Source organism: Hippocampus bargibanti, linkage group LG02 (genome assembly GCF_051943395.1).
Source record: "Hippocampus bargibanti isolate YZ-2025 linkage group LG02, ASM5194339v1, whole genome shotgun sequence".
Classification (NCBI taxonomy): domain Eukaryota; kingdom Metazoa; phylum Chordata; class Actinopteri; order Syngnathiformes; family Syngnathidae; genus Hippocampus; species Hippocampus bargibanti.
The window spans coordinates 8,122,200-8,138,314 of record NC_142735.1 but is presented as its reverse complement, the minus strand read 5'-3'; the positions used below and the strand labels follow the sequence as shown (position 1 = coordinate 8,138,314).

The window sequence follows — 16,115 nt, the reverse complement described above, 5'->3', positions numbered from 1 at the left end:
TTCTAATGAGTAGGGATTATCCCTCGCTAATCTGCCACAGCCCACCAACTCTACTCAAGGGCAATTTCATCCTCAACCCGCTCGCAGCATGCAAAGCCTGTCGTTCAAATTCTGTGCAGGTTCATTTGCATCCACGTGCAGACGACCCCTGCCACAGTTGGAAAGTGCTCACACTGTTTTCATTTAACACTCTTCCAGCGAGGTAGTTCCCCTTGACAGCATCAGATTGTGGATGGGCCCCTCAGTAAATGAATTGAATAAGAAATTACTCATGGGCAGTTGCTGTGATGATAAATTCAATTTAACCTGTCAAATGAGGCAACCAAATTAAAAGGAGTTTCACCCCTCTAATTGTGATTTCCATTAGTCTTATCTATTTATTGCAAATGCATTTGTTACCATCAACTCCATCTTTCGAGCCGGGAGCGCTAATCCTATTGTAATTGTTCATAAAAGTTATTCATGCAACGCAAATATGACCTCCTAATATAAGAGTGACACCAGTGCCCTCTGGTGGAACTTGTCATTGTTTTATTGTCATTTGTCATATAGGCTTTTGCATGTTGACACTAACATTAAAGTGATGCAAAAAAATCTGATTAAAAACATTTTAAAAGATAAAATAAATACAATATCTAGTGTCACCGTACTCGACTGGTTAAGATGTCCGCCTCACAGAGCAGTAATGCAGGCTTTGATTCTTGCTCCGGCCGTCCGTTTGGACATGTTATATTCTTCTCGGGCTCGCATGAAGTATTCTGCTTTCCTGTCACTTTCCAAGAACATGCAAGAGAAAAGAATTATAACTAGTTGTGCCTGTGCGTGTGAATGATTCTTTGTCTTTGTGTGTCTTGCGATTGACTGGCAACCGGTTCAGGGTGTCCCTCGCCTATTGTCAGAAGACATCTTAGTTAGGCTCCACCATGCCCGTGCCCCTTGTGTGGATAATCTGAAAATCAGAGAATGGACGGACGGATGGATGGATGGATGGGCGGACGGACGGATGTATGGACGGACGGGTGGACTCGGGGTGAATGGAGGGATTGATGGATGGATGGACGGTTGGATGGTTGGATAAGGCCAAGTACTGAATGTCTCCCCATATCCCAAATGTTTAAAAAAACAATTATAAAGGATTAGAATGCTTATACAGTAAAGTCTCGTTATATCGATATCGGTTATATCGATAGTACCGCTTATTACGATACTATTTCCATGAACGCAAGGAGAAAATTACATGCGCGCAGGATCGGATATATCGATAGTCCGGGTTATATCGATATTTTTTCCTACTCCCGAGAATATCGATATAACGAGACTTTACTGTATTTCATGGTAAAGTTTCATTTTATGAAGCAAGGATAGACAATAAATGACACTTTTCCAATGCATTCTTCCAAGTTATTTTAAAATATACTTTCAATGGTATTTATTAAATATTCAATCAGATAAATATGCAAGATACGTCACAGTCCTTCTATTTTCTGCCAAATGCAGATTACTGCAATCAACTTTAACATTTTTTCAATGTGACAATATAGTTTATATACAATTGCTTTGATATAGCGTTTAATGCTGTGAAGGCATAAAGCAACATTTTTCAAGAAGAAAGGCAAACATCAAACTCATCTTAGAATTATCAAGAACTTCCATGTAATCATTGCCTTTTTCATATTAAAATAAACTTTTTGAAGAGAAGACCTCTTTGTCATTATTTTTATAAAAACCTTTGGAGTTTGGATGTTGGCATAAGGCACTCATGACTACAACCTGTTTGTTGTTGTCTGATTTAAAAAAATTAGATGTCTGTTCAAACTGTATTTGTATAACTGACAAGATCAAAGTTGGCAAAAAGCTCCTTTCACCAGCGGTTACTCAGTGCTGCGACTTCCATGTCTGCAATGCGTGGCAGTCGACCGCTGGCACCGCCTTCCAGGTACCCAGACTTGACGCTGGATGTGTCTGAAGGTCTCCTCTTGCTTCTGTTTAGCTCTGGAAAAGAAGATTTCAATTTCTTTCGAGAACGAGTCACCACTGTAGAAGGAGAACTCCAGTATATTACCTGAGATGGCCAACAGCATTTTACGTCTAGCTCCAAATGTGGACACGCCCACTTCCTTCAGATCATCATCAGACAGTGTGAGGAATGTCTGGTAGTCAATCTAAATAGACATCATTATAGTACATAAAAACCAATTAAAAAAGAAGAAACAGGAACTGCATTTTATGTGTATAAAACTAGCTAAAATGTATATAACAGCTAAAAGAATGTTTTGTTTTTGTTCTGAGTTTCCAAGGTTTGTTTTCAATGTATTTAGTTCAATTTTGGTGTTTGTTCCATGAAACCAAGGCTTGTTTTGTTTTTGTTTGTTTGTACCTCTTGCTGCTCCAACACATCAATGTACTTTATCAACCCCAGCTGGTTTAGGAGCTCCGGCAGATCATCCATTATCGGGGGAGACGGGCTACGCTGACTGCAGGTGGATGCTCTCCTCGATGGGCACACGTCGTCAAAGTAGTTGCAGCCCGGGAAGCCTTCGGCTGTCGGCATCGAGGGGTTAAAATCAAAGCCTTAATGTCTGTCTTGGGCAAATGAATACTAAGAAAAGGACTTGGACTCACAGGGTTTGTCATTTCTGTTTCTGGTGGATGCGAACGAGGGGAAGTGGGCAGAGGATGAGTACGAGGCTGGTGGTGGGGAGGATGGAGAGGAAGTAGATGAGGAGGAAGATGATGAGGCGGGCTGCGATCCGCGTCTCTCCCTCCAGTTGTCTGAATTGCTCCCATGAGATGCTGCCCCGCTTTGGTTGGCCCATGGCTGCAATGGTGCAATGATTCAATTTGATTTTCAAAAGTAACTTTCATTTCACTTCACTCTTGTGCATATTCAATTCAGTAATTCATCTACCTACCACTAGAGGGATTCACCAACAACTAATCAAGGGCATTTTGAACAGCAAACTAATAACTGATACTGTATTGTGATTTTTGCAAATGGTGTTCTGTTCAAAATGTAAAATACCAAGTGCCATCCAATAAGGAACTTCTTTTCCGGCACAATATTATGTATACGTGCTACCGCCATTGTGTTACAAGAAACGGCAGAATAGCTTTCATCAAACAGTAGCTAGTCAGATACCCTCTCCTCCATTTGAGAGTTGTTTTCTTTTAACGACAAGAAGGCGTCAAGTTAGCAGGATGATGTAACTGGTCGTGCTGACCAAAGAATCAGGGCGTGAATGATTGAGTATTTGCATTTCCTTGGTTCACCACTCAGCAAGATAACAAACTGTTTGAGAGACACTGCAACATATGATTTCAAGCAGTGGTGGGCCGTCAGGGCCTGCAAGACCTTCTCTTCTGGCCTAAAAATATGTGATTATATTTTGTCCATGAATTCTTATTAAATAATTCCAAATGGTCTTTTAGTTACCTTTGATTGCTTTTCCCCTGTTGTGCTGCTTCCGGATATGTGTTTCGTATTTAAGCATTTAACCAATCACATTTCAGGGTCAGAAATCTACCTCACTCAGCACCTTCACAATCAGTTCTGAGGGCTCTTGAACATAAAAATGAATGTCGATGAAACTGTTGCTTTAACCAATCAGATTTCGAGTTGGCAACCCATACCTGCCAGAGCTCGCACGCTGTCTCTGTGGCAAACTGCAAATATATTGTGATGTTTAATTGCGGTTATGTCATCCCACAATAGCCGAAAGAGGAGAAGAAATGGATTTGGTTTCAGATATACTGTTAAAGCCATTTTCATGATGGACTTTTAAAAAATAGATGGACATTATTAACAAAGGTTGGACAGTTCTGAAGCTAGCAAAAAAATTATGATAATATTTTAATATAATTGTATGAGGTTGTCATGAATCCACACAGATCTTAAAAAAACACTACATGGCACCATTTGTTGAAAAACTCCTGACAGCTGTCGCTGGTCAGATGGCTCATTGTAGTCATTTTACCTGGCCACTGCTTGTGCTCAAGTAGGCTTTGTAGCTTCGACGGCTGATGTGCCGCAGCTCCTTTACAGCCTCTGCTGGCATGGACTTGGAAAAACCAAGACCACTCCAAGTGTCTGTGGGTGTCCGCACTTCAGTCACCACTGGCTTTCTCTGCATCGCTGGAAGAAGATAACATAGAGATAAATTATAAGTACTCTTGTGTGAAGAAGCGTACAAATAACTGTCATTATCTTTGATAGTTGTGAAAACAGATTGGAAGAACTAGTGATATGTAGGATCACTGCCCATGTGTTTAACAATGCTGCATACTGGCAATGATTCTTTAAGAATAGAAGATGCTGAACCGTGAACCTTGTCAGGATTATCGACTCAAATAATGGATAGATGAAGTGTTTCTTTTTCAATTGTAACACTGGTTAACAGCAAATTAAATCAGGGCTTCAAATTTGATGCAGATTAAAAAAAAAAAAATTTCTTTTTCACATTTTTTTTCGTTTGAATCATGTCATATAAAAAACTTTTCAGAATACAGATTTTAATTCCATAGAAAGAAACAACAAAATAATTGGCTGGGAACAATTTCAGGGTAACCCCTGGCTAATGCCCAATTTGTTGTCAGCCCAGTCGGGATTCCCCTCTCAGAATTTATTTTATTTCACTGTGTGCGCTCTAAGCAAATCATGAGAAATGGGATCTATTTTGTGAGAGATTTTTCCTTAATGTTTCCCTATTTGTATGGAAGTTGATAGGAATCGTGTAAATGTATTTTATTCTGTTATCTGGACTTCTATTCAGGATCCACTGGGGGTAATTTGACCACGTTTCTATCCTAGAAACTGGGTGGGGCTGTGATTCTGACTTGGTCAATTTGAAAATGTCATAGGACAAATCAATCAAATAGCATTTGATAGACAGCTCGAAAAAGCTGAAAAATACCAGTCCTGGCAAGAACAGATCCATGCAGTATGTTTACTGTATCACTGCAGTTGTTCCACCGCTAATTCAACAATTCACCGAATGGACAGTCAGTTGAGGTGTTAAATGATTCATCTGGAACAGTACTTATGTTTGCCAGTGTGCAGCATATTTCATCAAGCTCAAATTGGTGAACTTGAGACACACAAAGGAAAAACAAGCAGCACCAGACAGAACTCGAAACAGAATGTGTCACACCGACAAAAGCACAAAACGCTGCTACCGCCAAGAGTGTTTGCATCCATGGAGAGGAATACGTGTGTTTAAATGACTAGAAGGCAGATGGCCCATTCAAACAGCTAATTCATAATCCCATAATAAAACAACACTGAGGCAATTTTGGCCCATTTCACTGCATCTTCCCTGTACGTATCTTTCTGTGTGATGGATGAAGTAGCATTTTGTGTGTGTAAATTTGATTATAATGTCAGCAATTGTTCCCGCAATTGACCTGAATCCTTAAAAAGTACACAAATATTGAGACACCAGCCCAAAGAGGAAAATGTAATGTTTTCCTTTTTGTTTTCAGCATCAGGCAGACTTGAATTGATTTTGGACATGTATGATTCGCTAAACATGTCTGCACATTTTTTTATGAAGTGATTTGACTTTGATTTGACTGATTTGACTTTGCTCTGTACTATTTACTTTGCATCAGAAGGCAGAGTTTATGACCAGAAAAAGAATTAATGATTTAGAGGCACTAACCTCTGGTCGCCAGCAATTTCTTCTTCTCATAGTCATAAACCTACAGCGCACAAACAGGATATGAAATAGGTAAATAATGCAAGGAGTTGAAAATCAAGTTTGCCCTTTGGAAATCAGACATGTTAAACTCCATTTACAGCATATGTGCCAATGCTTACACCACTTCCTGCCATCACCACAGTGAAAAGCCTATTTATATTTTTACAAATCTTGGATTGTGAATGGTTAAATAGGAGTTCTCGAAAAAGCCCCAAAATCAACCAGAAAGCGCAACATGCAGATACAAACACAAGAATTGTGAACCATATCTTCCTTGTATACTTCTTTTAAATGGTATTTGACATCGGTTTGAATTAATGTGTGCACCCAAGTGTTAATTTGCACAATTATCATGCAATTTACAACAGTGAAAAGAAAGTTCTGTGTGTTCTTTTACACCTCCGATTCCGAGATGTCTGCGCAAACATCCCGGGACAGCATCACGTCTCTCCTAAGGCTATTCCTCCGTTCCGTCCTCCCTCGCTCCATTTCTGCATTCAGCATCCTTGTGCTTTCAGGAGATAACACACATTCACCAGGATTAACTTGGGTGGCTGTGTAGAAGCAAATAAAGCAGGCCTAGGGACACAACGCAACAAAATCAAGTACGGCAGACATGGCAAGGGCAGCATCAAGATAGGATAACACATAGCTATGCTATATATAATATTTTTAAGGCAGCTAGTTGAGGAAAGATACTATTCCCAGGTTTTCTGGCTTCCTTCCATTCTCTAAAGAAAAACACCATGTTATTGGCTCCTTACAGTGGACATAAAATGTATTTTTTTGTGAGCTAGAAAAGAGACCAAGAAAAATTATTCTATAATTTTTCCAATCATTTATCTGGCCTACAATCTCAATCATATGATTGAGTTTTTTTTGTTTTTTTTTTTTGTCTTCATGAGAAGCGGGTGGCCCAGTAGTCAAGTGGTTAGCACATTAACTACACAGTGGAGAGGTACCGCTTCAGCCTTCCTGTGTGGGGTTTGAATGTTCTCAGCGGCCCTGTGTGGGTTTTCTGCGGGGGGTCCGGTTACCTCCCACATTCCAAAAACATGCATGGCAGGCTGATTAAACACTAAAATTGTTCTTAAGTGTGAAGGTGAGTGTGAATGGTTGTTTGCTTCTTTGTGCCCTATAAATCGCTGCCAACCGGTCAGGCGGTCTCCCGCCTCCTGCCCGAAGACAGCTGGAATAGGCACCCAAAGACCCTGCGACCCTATTGAGGAGAAAGCGGTTTGGAAAATGAATGGATGTATTTTTGAAAAGTAAAGTTAAAAACATAATGCAGTTGCACAAGTGGGCACACTTTCAGAAATGGGATGTGACCTTTTTTAGAAAAAAAACTAACCACAATCAAAATCATTTTAAACGTGATTCTGCCACCATTCAAAGTCCCTTTGTCGGCCCAAAACATACATTTGAAGGGTTCTTATAGGCGTTTACTCAATTGTTTTTTTTTTCTTTCAGACGAATAATTGTGTTGTGCTCACGCTTACTGTGATTTCAAACTGCTCATTATTTCTCATTTGTTAATGAGAACAAGTGGGGTAGTTGATGGATGAATGACTAAATGAAATAAATGAGCGAATGAGGTCAACAGGATAACTATGATCAAGATGCAAATTCAAATTTTCGTGGCTGCCATCTCAGTAATCATGATTGTCTTGACGTTTACCTGCAAGTAATCGCCTGCCCTGTTGAGTGTCGTCGGACTTGGTTGAAAATTTTGCTTATCTCTGGACCCTGGAGACTCCCCCTCCGACACATTATTTTCATCCTGGGTCCAGTGGGGATGTTGATTGCATCCTCTGATGATGTCATCATCACCGTGTCCTTCGAGCTCTCATCATCTGATTGGCCAGACTGGTCATCATTTTCTAGAATCTAAACAGGAGGGACATTTTGAAAATAAAAAAAATGACTCTTTGAATGTGTGTGTTCTTTTCTTCCAGCGATGAAAGTTACGAAACACCTTCTCCAGAGGACGACTGTCTGTTCCCTTCAGTCCTGCCCTCACTTCGTCAGTGGGAGAGGTAAGCCCGGGTGGAGGTGATGGGCGAGCCTTTGTACCACTTTGAACCTCTGTAATAGGTGCAGGGAATGGGCCTATTTAAGATGAGAAAGTTATGTGAAAATGGCATTTGATTGATGTCAGTCTGTCCAAAAATGATTAGCCATAGCATTGTGAATACTTACACAATGTAATGAGATCCAAAACCAGACATGCAAATGTAATGGTCAATTTTGAGTGATACCGTCGGAGATGCATTAATTTAACTGTATGTTTAGCATAGTTCTTGTAGCCTTAGTGCAAGCGTGTAGGAAGTGGACTTGCCACTTAAATCTTTGTTAACTTCTATAAAACTTTCTATAAGCACAAGCTTTTAGTTGAATGTAAATATTCATGAATCCAATGATATACAATACATATGTGTTTTTATCATGGTTTCACAACAGCTGCAGCTGTAAAAAACAAAGCGCTTTATAGAACATAAAATGCTAACTCTCATGTTATGATAACACTCGAATGAGCAGACAAGAACCTGAATACAAACAATGATACAATACAATACTATACATATTGATTTATATAGTGCTTTAACAGCAGCTGAAGCTGTAACAAAATGTTTAACATGGACAAATAAAGGTGGAAGAGAAAAGCCAAGAATTTCCAACACTCAAAACTTAAAAGTGTCTTCAAAGACTTGGATTGTGGGTAAACTTACCATGTTCTGAGAGCCGCAGCTGCTGGAGTAACATGTTGAGCCAATAACTGGTCAATTCATTCCCAGCTAGAATGGGATCAGGGGCCACATTGGTTACTTTGGTGGAGTCATAAGAATCCAAACCCAGCAACAGCCGACGGGCCTCATAAAGACACTGGATGTTCCTTTCGAGACCTTTCACTACCACCGACTGCAATAGATACATAAAGGCAGTAATATTTCAGAAAAACAAAAGTGTAAACCAAAATACAAATCTGTGTTGTTGAGAAATAAATCATGGGTAGGGTGCAATTGAACAGGGTTCATAATATGGTGGCACCTTGTTTGTCTGCTTCACTTTAGGCTTTACAGTAATGAAGACACCAAGGTTTTGCATCATCTGAGCCAGTACACAAGGATCTGCCTCCACACCTTCCCGCATGTCAAACATCAAACACACAGGCAGACAGTCCTATGTGTACACAGAAAAAGAAAAAAAACACTGACATTGATAATTTTTTTATTTTCTGAATTGTAAGGCACACCGGATCATAAAGCGCACCTTCAATGAATGTTGTATTTTAAAATGTTTTCCATATACAGTATAAAGCACACCGGATTATAAAGTGCCTCACAATTTGTTGACCACTGACGTTTTATTCCAGACAGCCATGAGAACCATACCATGAGCTGCTGCCGGGCCAGACACACTCCATCAGGGGTACCCTGGATGACCAATGAGGGGAGGTTCTGGGGGGCGCTGAGGTCCGGTAAAATGATCTGAGTCTGGGTGTGGTGCATGACACTGAGGAAGTGAGCTCCGTTCTGCCCCAGCAAGAAGAGATGCTGCTGCGAGGTAACGTCCAACTGGCTGTTCACAATGCTCCCTGTTACCTCTGACCCCACGAGCAGCTCCATAAGAACACAGGTCGCCTTCTGCCACGTAATACATGAGAACGTGTTGCCCTGCTCTCAGCTGGTGTGTATTCGTCGATGCATTCTGCACTGACTGTGTCGCACTGACCTTAACGGCGGAGGTGTTACCCTGCAGGCCCCACACTGTGCAACAGCTCCCAAAGAAAGCAGGCTGGGCCTGAGGCTGGGTTGGCACCGCTCTGAAGCTCACATTCACCCCTAACGTCTGTACCACCTGCTGGATGAGAGGTGAGTTGGCATCTGGCAGGGGCTGAGGAGCCAGGCTGACAGGCAGGTCGAAGGTTAAAGTCAGTGGCTGCAGATCCTAGCACATAAAAAAAGCAGAATATAAAAGAAAAAAAAGAGGATGAAGCATGAGTTGATGTCAGAAAAAGACCAATTGAACCATTTTGCCAAATACTATAATTGGCTCCACTGTATGGCGGTGTAATTGCGGATCAGGTGTTGTTCTTATTATTCTATTGATCAGTGAATCCTGACCCAAATGGAAACAAATATCCTGGTAAAATTAAAAAATAAACCCAGAAATGAGCTCTGTCAAATTATGAATTGTCCCACTTCTGGGACGAGCTTTTGTGTGGCCATTGAAATGTCACCAGCACTGATCTGCATTGAGAACCTAATTGCTCATATTTGTGCCATGAAATGACTGTCATTTATTCACAGTAGTGTATTGCTTTCATTTCATAATGTTCGTCTTAATTCTGATGCTTCCAGTACACATTAAATTTCATCATACTGTGTATAATATGTGTGTAATGTCTTTGCTATACAGCTCTGGGGCGAGTGTTCTTTTTTGCTCCTGTAATGGGCAGCATCTATCTTCACAGCCCTGCTTTGTTCAGCGTAAAGGTTGGTGCTGCTGGACAGTCTGTGGCTGGATGGATGCATGGCCCGAGGAGCCCACGATGAGAAGAAAGGACCGTCAGCACAGAGCGCCGATGAGTATATGGAACTGTCACAGCTTGGAATTGAAGTGGATTTACGTGGGACAAGAGACATGAGACAGTCTCTTTTCATCAATGGATGCTACAGTTCCATGTTTGCTTTTAACATTTAGCTTGTAGCCGATGTGCACATTTCACCATGAGGTGCCTGATCCATTGGTGAAAGGGATGCTTTGATCTTCTCCTCTTTCATCTCGAACTACTTCATTTAACAAAAAGGGTGAAGAAAGTGCTTAAGATGTGTCTTTTGTGTTGTCACATTATTTATTATATAGTTTTTTGTTGTTGCTGTTTTGACTTCAAGATGCATTTACAATAGGTCCTGTATTTTGTTTTTCTACATCTTCCTTTCCTTTCCTTTCCTTTTCCTTTCATCACTTTGCTGCTGTGAAATGCAAATTTCTCGACTGCAAGACGAATAAAGGTACATCCAATCCAATCCAAATTCTCCCCTGTCTACTCAATTCTATCTACACTGCGTCTATATCAAACCAATCGAACAAGTCAGACCGTTGCTCCCCAGAACATAGTTTCGGTTTGATATTTCTTCCTTGAAGGGATTTTATCCTGTCCTCGGTCAAAAACAAAAAAAGTGTTTGTTCATATGGGATTCGGTTGGTTTTATCAAATACAAACTGGGTAGATATGTTCAAGGAGCAGTGACGTGCAGTCAGTGGAGGCAGGTGAGGCAGTGCCTCACCTGTCATCATGGAAAGCTGTCATGGAAATATCAAATGAAAAAATAAATTAAACAGTTAGATGTATGTAGTGATTTGTACTTTAAAGTTCTTGTCCATTGAACTTCACCGTTTTAGGATTTTTTTCAAAATCGCTGAATTTTCATATTTACCGTTCAAATACTAAGTAGAGACTGGCAGTGACATCATTTATGACGTCAGTGCCTCACCAGCCATGAACCTCACCGCACGTCACTGTCAAGGAGGGAGGTTTTTGACCTGCTCTCAATGTGTCAAGTGCCTTGAGATAACTTCTATTGGAGTTTTGGTGCTCTATAAATGCATTAAGACTGTTTTCTTAAGAAAGCCGGTATCAATTTTGTCTCTTGAGGGCCATCTTGATGACATTAACGTTCTTCCCTTGCTTAGTTGGCTGGACAGAGCAAAATGTGTGTGTTTTGACTTCACTGAAGGCCCAGCTACAAAATGCACTGCCGGCCACTTAATGGATCACTCACTCTAATCTTCCTCCTGGCGTCTTCCACTCCCTCGATGGGCCCGGCAATTGACACCTGGTAATAGTTACAAGGGAAAATTGTTTGTTTTCTTTTATCAAGGCAATTGTCTTTCTTACTTGCTTCCTTTGGCTCCATACACATACCTGGTTGCTTTTCTCCCCTGCAGCGTTGTGGCGGTTGGAGTCCGGGAAATGGATATGACAGGACGTGACTTCCATTACCTTCTTGATGTTTCCACCACCTTTGCCAATCACATGTGAATGCTCTGTGTAAGCCACGTCCATTTTGAGGGTCACCTTGTTTACCTGAGTATTTCAATGCATCAAGACTTCATTTCACCTTGCCACTGATGTCAATATACAAGTTTTGTTTAAAATTACAATCAGTACCCGAGTTTCGAGTACTTCTAGAATCTTCTTTTTGGCTTCCAAAACATTGGCTTTCTTCCCTTCCACCTTCACATGTGGGTCTGCAAGAGGTAACAGCTCAGTTTGACATCATCTATAATCAAAAGTTGTTCCATGTAGTTTCACTGGTAAGGATATGTAAATGAACAGGGTATAACATAAATGAGCAAATTATCGGACCTTTCTTTGACTTGGCTCCGATCTTCAATTTAGAAGGCCATTTCACCTGTGTGTCAGTTTCTTTCATCACCTGTGAAAGCCCAAACAATGAGGAGAGTGAAAAAGAGCTGCGAAGACCGAGTAAGGCTTTTGTCATTGTTAGTCTCGGGAATATTTGCAATGTGTACATATTCTTAGAATACAAAGGCTCATTTGCAATTCAAAGACTGTCATCACTTCAATGAAAACACCTGTTATTGCGGGACTTTTCACAGAAATGCTCCAATCTCTCAGCCATAACTACTCACTAAAGTTAATGCAGCAATGTTAGCAATGGTCACTACTGAGGAGGAAACTTTCATTTGTGTTGTATTGCAAATAAAATTTTGCACTTTTGATGTTTAACTTACTTTCTCAAAAAACTCCTCGCCCGTCATAGTATCTCCAACCCTTGGAGCTGCAACAAAGACAGTTAAAATAAATACAAGCAAAATGAAACAGATTTAAATGACTACAAATCATTGCAGTTGCCACTTTCTGGATCAGCCAAAGACCTTGATCAATATATCCTCGTTAAGAAATGCAAACCATTTTCAAATGTGCCAGTTCTGCAATGAATCAAGTTATACAAGTGAAGAGATGAACCACTGCCACGTTTCAGCTGTTTTTTTAATCTACTTCATTCACATGAGCGTTAGCATTCTGCCATACCAAAAAAAATCTTCATTTGTAAATTTGTCATACTTGCATACATATTGGCTTGAAAGTATACATTACATATAACCAATCAATTGCACCTTCATACAGTCGCTGGGAGAGAACCGAACACAGAATGAATGCAGTCAAGTGATGCAAATTAATTACAACATCAGCGAACTAAATTAAATAATACATATGTACTTTTTTAAGTAATTTTAGTCAACAACTTTTGATTTAAATTTGAATGTTTGAATTTGTTCTTTTTTTTCTTTGCTTTGATTGGAGTACATTCTTTTGGTTACAAATGTTATTATTTTAATTATATAACATGTTCAGCATTTTGTAGCAGCTTCAGCTGTTGTTGAAGCGCTATATAAACCAATATGTAATGTATTGTATTGTGTATAACACTGATGAACATTGAGTTACCTAAATGCACGAAATGGCACAGGCAAAGCTACCTTGTCTTGGAAAAAGGGTTTTTTTTTAAATATTATGAAACTTGGCAGTACGGAATTTAGATAGTTGTTTTCCATTTTTGTGAATTCTTCCACACTGCAACTCTCCAAACAGTTTTTTAATGTTGACGTTAGCCAAGCAACCGGCACAAAAGGAATGAGAAATTTCTTGGAACATAAACAATTTTAAAAGGCCACATATCCACTGTGACATTTACAAGGTTGGGGGTAGTGCCTGGACAGCCTACGCACCATCACTAAGGGCAACTCTAGTGAGAGCTGAGGAATGGGTAGAGAATAGTATTGGGTCAAGAGAGGAGGTGTCAAAGATTGGGAGCAGTGGGGACCCACAATTTAGCCTGGAAATGGCTAATGACGCCAGTGATATTTAGTGACGCAAATATTTCCCACTCAACCACATAAATTAGAGCACTAATACAAAACTAAAAAGTATTGTGAAGGAAAATCCACTCAAACACCTCACAGTCAAAGAGAGGGCAATCTGACAAGATGCAGAATTAACAGCCTCACTGAGGCTATTCAAACACAAAGTATCTCATTCAGGCCATGGAGATTCTTTGTCTAAGTACAGATACAGTAACCGAGAAAAAAAAATATATACAGAATTATTTGTACCTAGTTGCTTCTGACCAGTCAAAATGTACAGCGTTGCCAGAATGAATCTTCAAAATGGCACAGTAGAGGCATTCGGCATAAAACCGCCAGACTGAAATAAATAATGGCTGCAGTTACCTCCTCATCCCAGACAGGCATGATAATAGCAATAAGACTTATGAATGCATCACCCGTTGGGTGTCATTAATCATTCATAATACATGACTTTACTGCATGGATGGTGGCAACAAGCTACAAGCGCTGGGAGACTTGTGGTACAGCATTTAGGCTGGCTGCAATAAAAAAGCTCATTTGATTAAACCCCAGGCCTTGTGCAATGTCAATTATGGCCCTTTTTGACAAGGCACAGACAGTTAGGAATTTGCCATTTTATGTTAATGTCTAACGAACATTGGTTCCTGTCTTTATATGAAATGTCCTCCGTTTTTATTCAGTGCACAAATGCTGAAACATATTCAATTTAAAGTTAATCCTCTCCACCAGAAGTCACCAGAAGTTATCTTCGCTTATTATTTCAACTCGTATTATCACAGGAATTTACACCCTTCTCTGGAAATGGGTTAATGATATATTGTAATGTGATTAACTATCATAATCATCATCATCATCTGAATGATCTGCACGGTGATCAACAGTTTAGTACGTCTGCCTCACAGTGCAGAGTGGCAGTGTTTCACTATGACTATGCCCTTTAAGTATGGAGTTTCGATGTTGTTCCCGTGCTTGCATGGATTTTCTCAGAGAACTCTGGTTTGTTCCCACATTCCAAAAACATGCATGGCAGGCTAAATCGTACCTATATATGAGTGTGAGCGAGAACAGTTGTTTGTGTGTGTGTGTGTGTGTGTGTGTGTGTGTGTGTGTGTGTGTGTGTGTGTGTGTGTGTGTGTGTGTGTGTGTGTGTGTGTGTGTGTGTGTGTGTGTGTGTGTGTGTGTGTGTGTGCGTGTGCGTGTGTCAAAAAGTGAGGTGGACACAAAGGGCCAGAATCCAATTTTACCCAAAAATTAGAATTGTGTTGTGTGTGTTGACTTACCGTACAACATTGCCTCTAACTTCTTCCTATTGATCCTGAATCTCTCTTCCACCCACTCTGGCTCCACACTCTGACCTTGAGCATTTGCCTGCCCAAGTGCTATTTGCTCTTCCTCTTTCTCATCTTCTCTCTCATAACAGGCCTCGCTGAGGTGAGGCTTTGCTGCTAAGTCGGGTTCTCCGCTAGTTTCCAGGTCAGGCTCCAATGGTGCTACGGCACCCTGGGCGGAGGAGCTCTCCTCTGGGCTAATTGTGTTCGCCATCGCAGGACTGGAGTCCTCATCTGTATATATGTGTGTGTGTTTGTGTTTATGTGTGAGGATGTATGTGACCAAGAGAAGAGAAGAGTAAAAGAGAGAGTAAAGAAAACGGGGGCGACAACCTCCCACCCCCTTGGTTTCCTCCACCCCTTAGTTCACAAATTTCACCTCTCTGTCTATCTCTTTCTCCCTCTCTCTCTCTCTTCATCTATCTATCTCTCTTTCTCCAAGGAGTGTGAGAGCCTACTGCACTGACTGGGAAGTGTAATCGAGGCAGTCGGTCAGCACAGGTCATGTCTCCTCTCGCTGAGGGGCCCCAAACACACACTACAACAAGCCAATATATTTTCAGTAATCTCGATATCAGTTTTGTTCATGTCATGGGCTTTGGCAAATTACACTGCTCAAATACACAGACGTAGAAAGCATCCTCACAACGGGGATAACAGCTAACAAAATAATCATGGTCTCCTGATCCTGAGACATCTGCCAATTTTCCCTTCACACTGAGTCAACGTTAGAAAGTTTCAATACAGTTTCCTGCACATGTTCACAGAGCTTAAATAAGTATCAGATCTCCACTCAATATAAGATTTATGCATAAATTAACCACAATGGTGATTTCCAAATAACTTAAAAAATAAATAAATGTCTATAATAGAAAGTATTGAAAGCACCATACGAAAGAAAATGAAAAACATTGAAAACAAAATGATGTATTGCTTTATAATTTGAAAATGTAGTTAATATCATGCTTTATGTATTAACGACTCAGATTAATTCCATTTGAGAATTCTCATTCCTGTAGATTTTACTGAATGTGAAAGAATCAAAACATGAAAGGAGACATATTAATTATTTTCAACGTTTTAAGACTGTTTCCAAATGTCCTAATCAAGGTCTCTGATATTTGTGGGTAAAAATGTGATAAAGAATTACATTTACTTGGAATACTCCGGTCGAAAATAATTTCGCAATTCT

General features: G+C 40.3%; 1 protein-coding gene across 2 annotated transcripts; it reads right to left on the bottom strand.

Annotated features, from left to right (window-relative positions):
* Nucleotides 1-534: 534 nt before the first annotated feature.
* Nucleotides 535-15,231, bottom strand: bicc2 (bicaudal C homolog 2). Of its 2 annotated transcripts, XM_089016965.1 has the most exons (19): nt 14,876-15,231; nt 12,459-12,505; nt 12,070-12,139; nt 11,872-11,951; nt 11,626-11,787; nt 11,483-11,536; nt 9,429-9,644; nt 9,089-9,340; nt 8,745-8,876; nt 8,426-8,615; nt 7,672-7,805; nt 7,375-7,583; nt 6,096-6,207; nt 5,658-5,697; nt 3,975-4,132; nt 2,623-2,818; nt 2,378-2,541; nt 2,063-2,162; nt 535-1,992 (listed from the first exon to the last, which is right to left on the bottom strand). In XM_089016965.1, exons 1-19 carry the CDS (start codon nt 15,135-15,137, stop codon nt 1,862-1,864), a joined length of 2,709 nt encoding a protein of 902 aa, XP_088873091.1. In that variant the 5' UTR covers nt 15,138-15,231; the 3' UTR covers nt 535-1,861. The 2 variants fall into 2 exon arrangements, with proteins under 2 accessions (XP_088873091.1, XP_088873101.1); XM_089016975.1 differs by lacking the exon at nt 14,876-15,231 and having other exon boundaries at nt 536-1,992; nt 11,872-11,983; nt 12,459-12,484.
* Nucleotides 15,232-16,115: the final 884 nt, after the last annotated feature.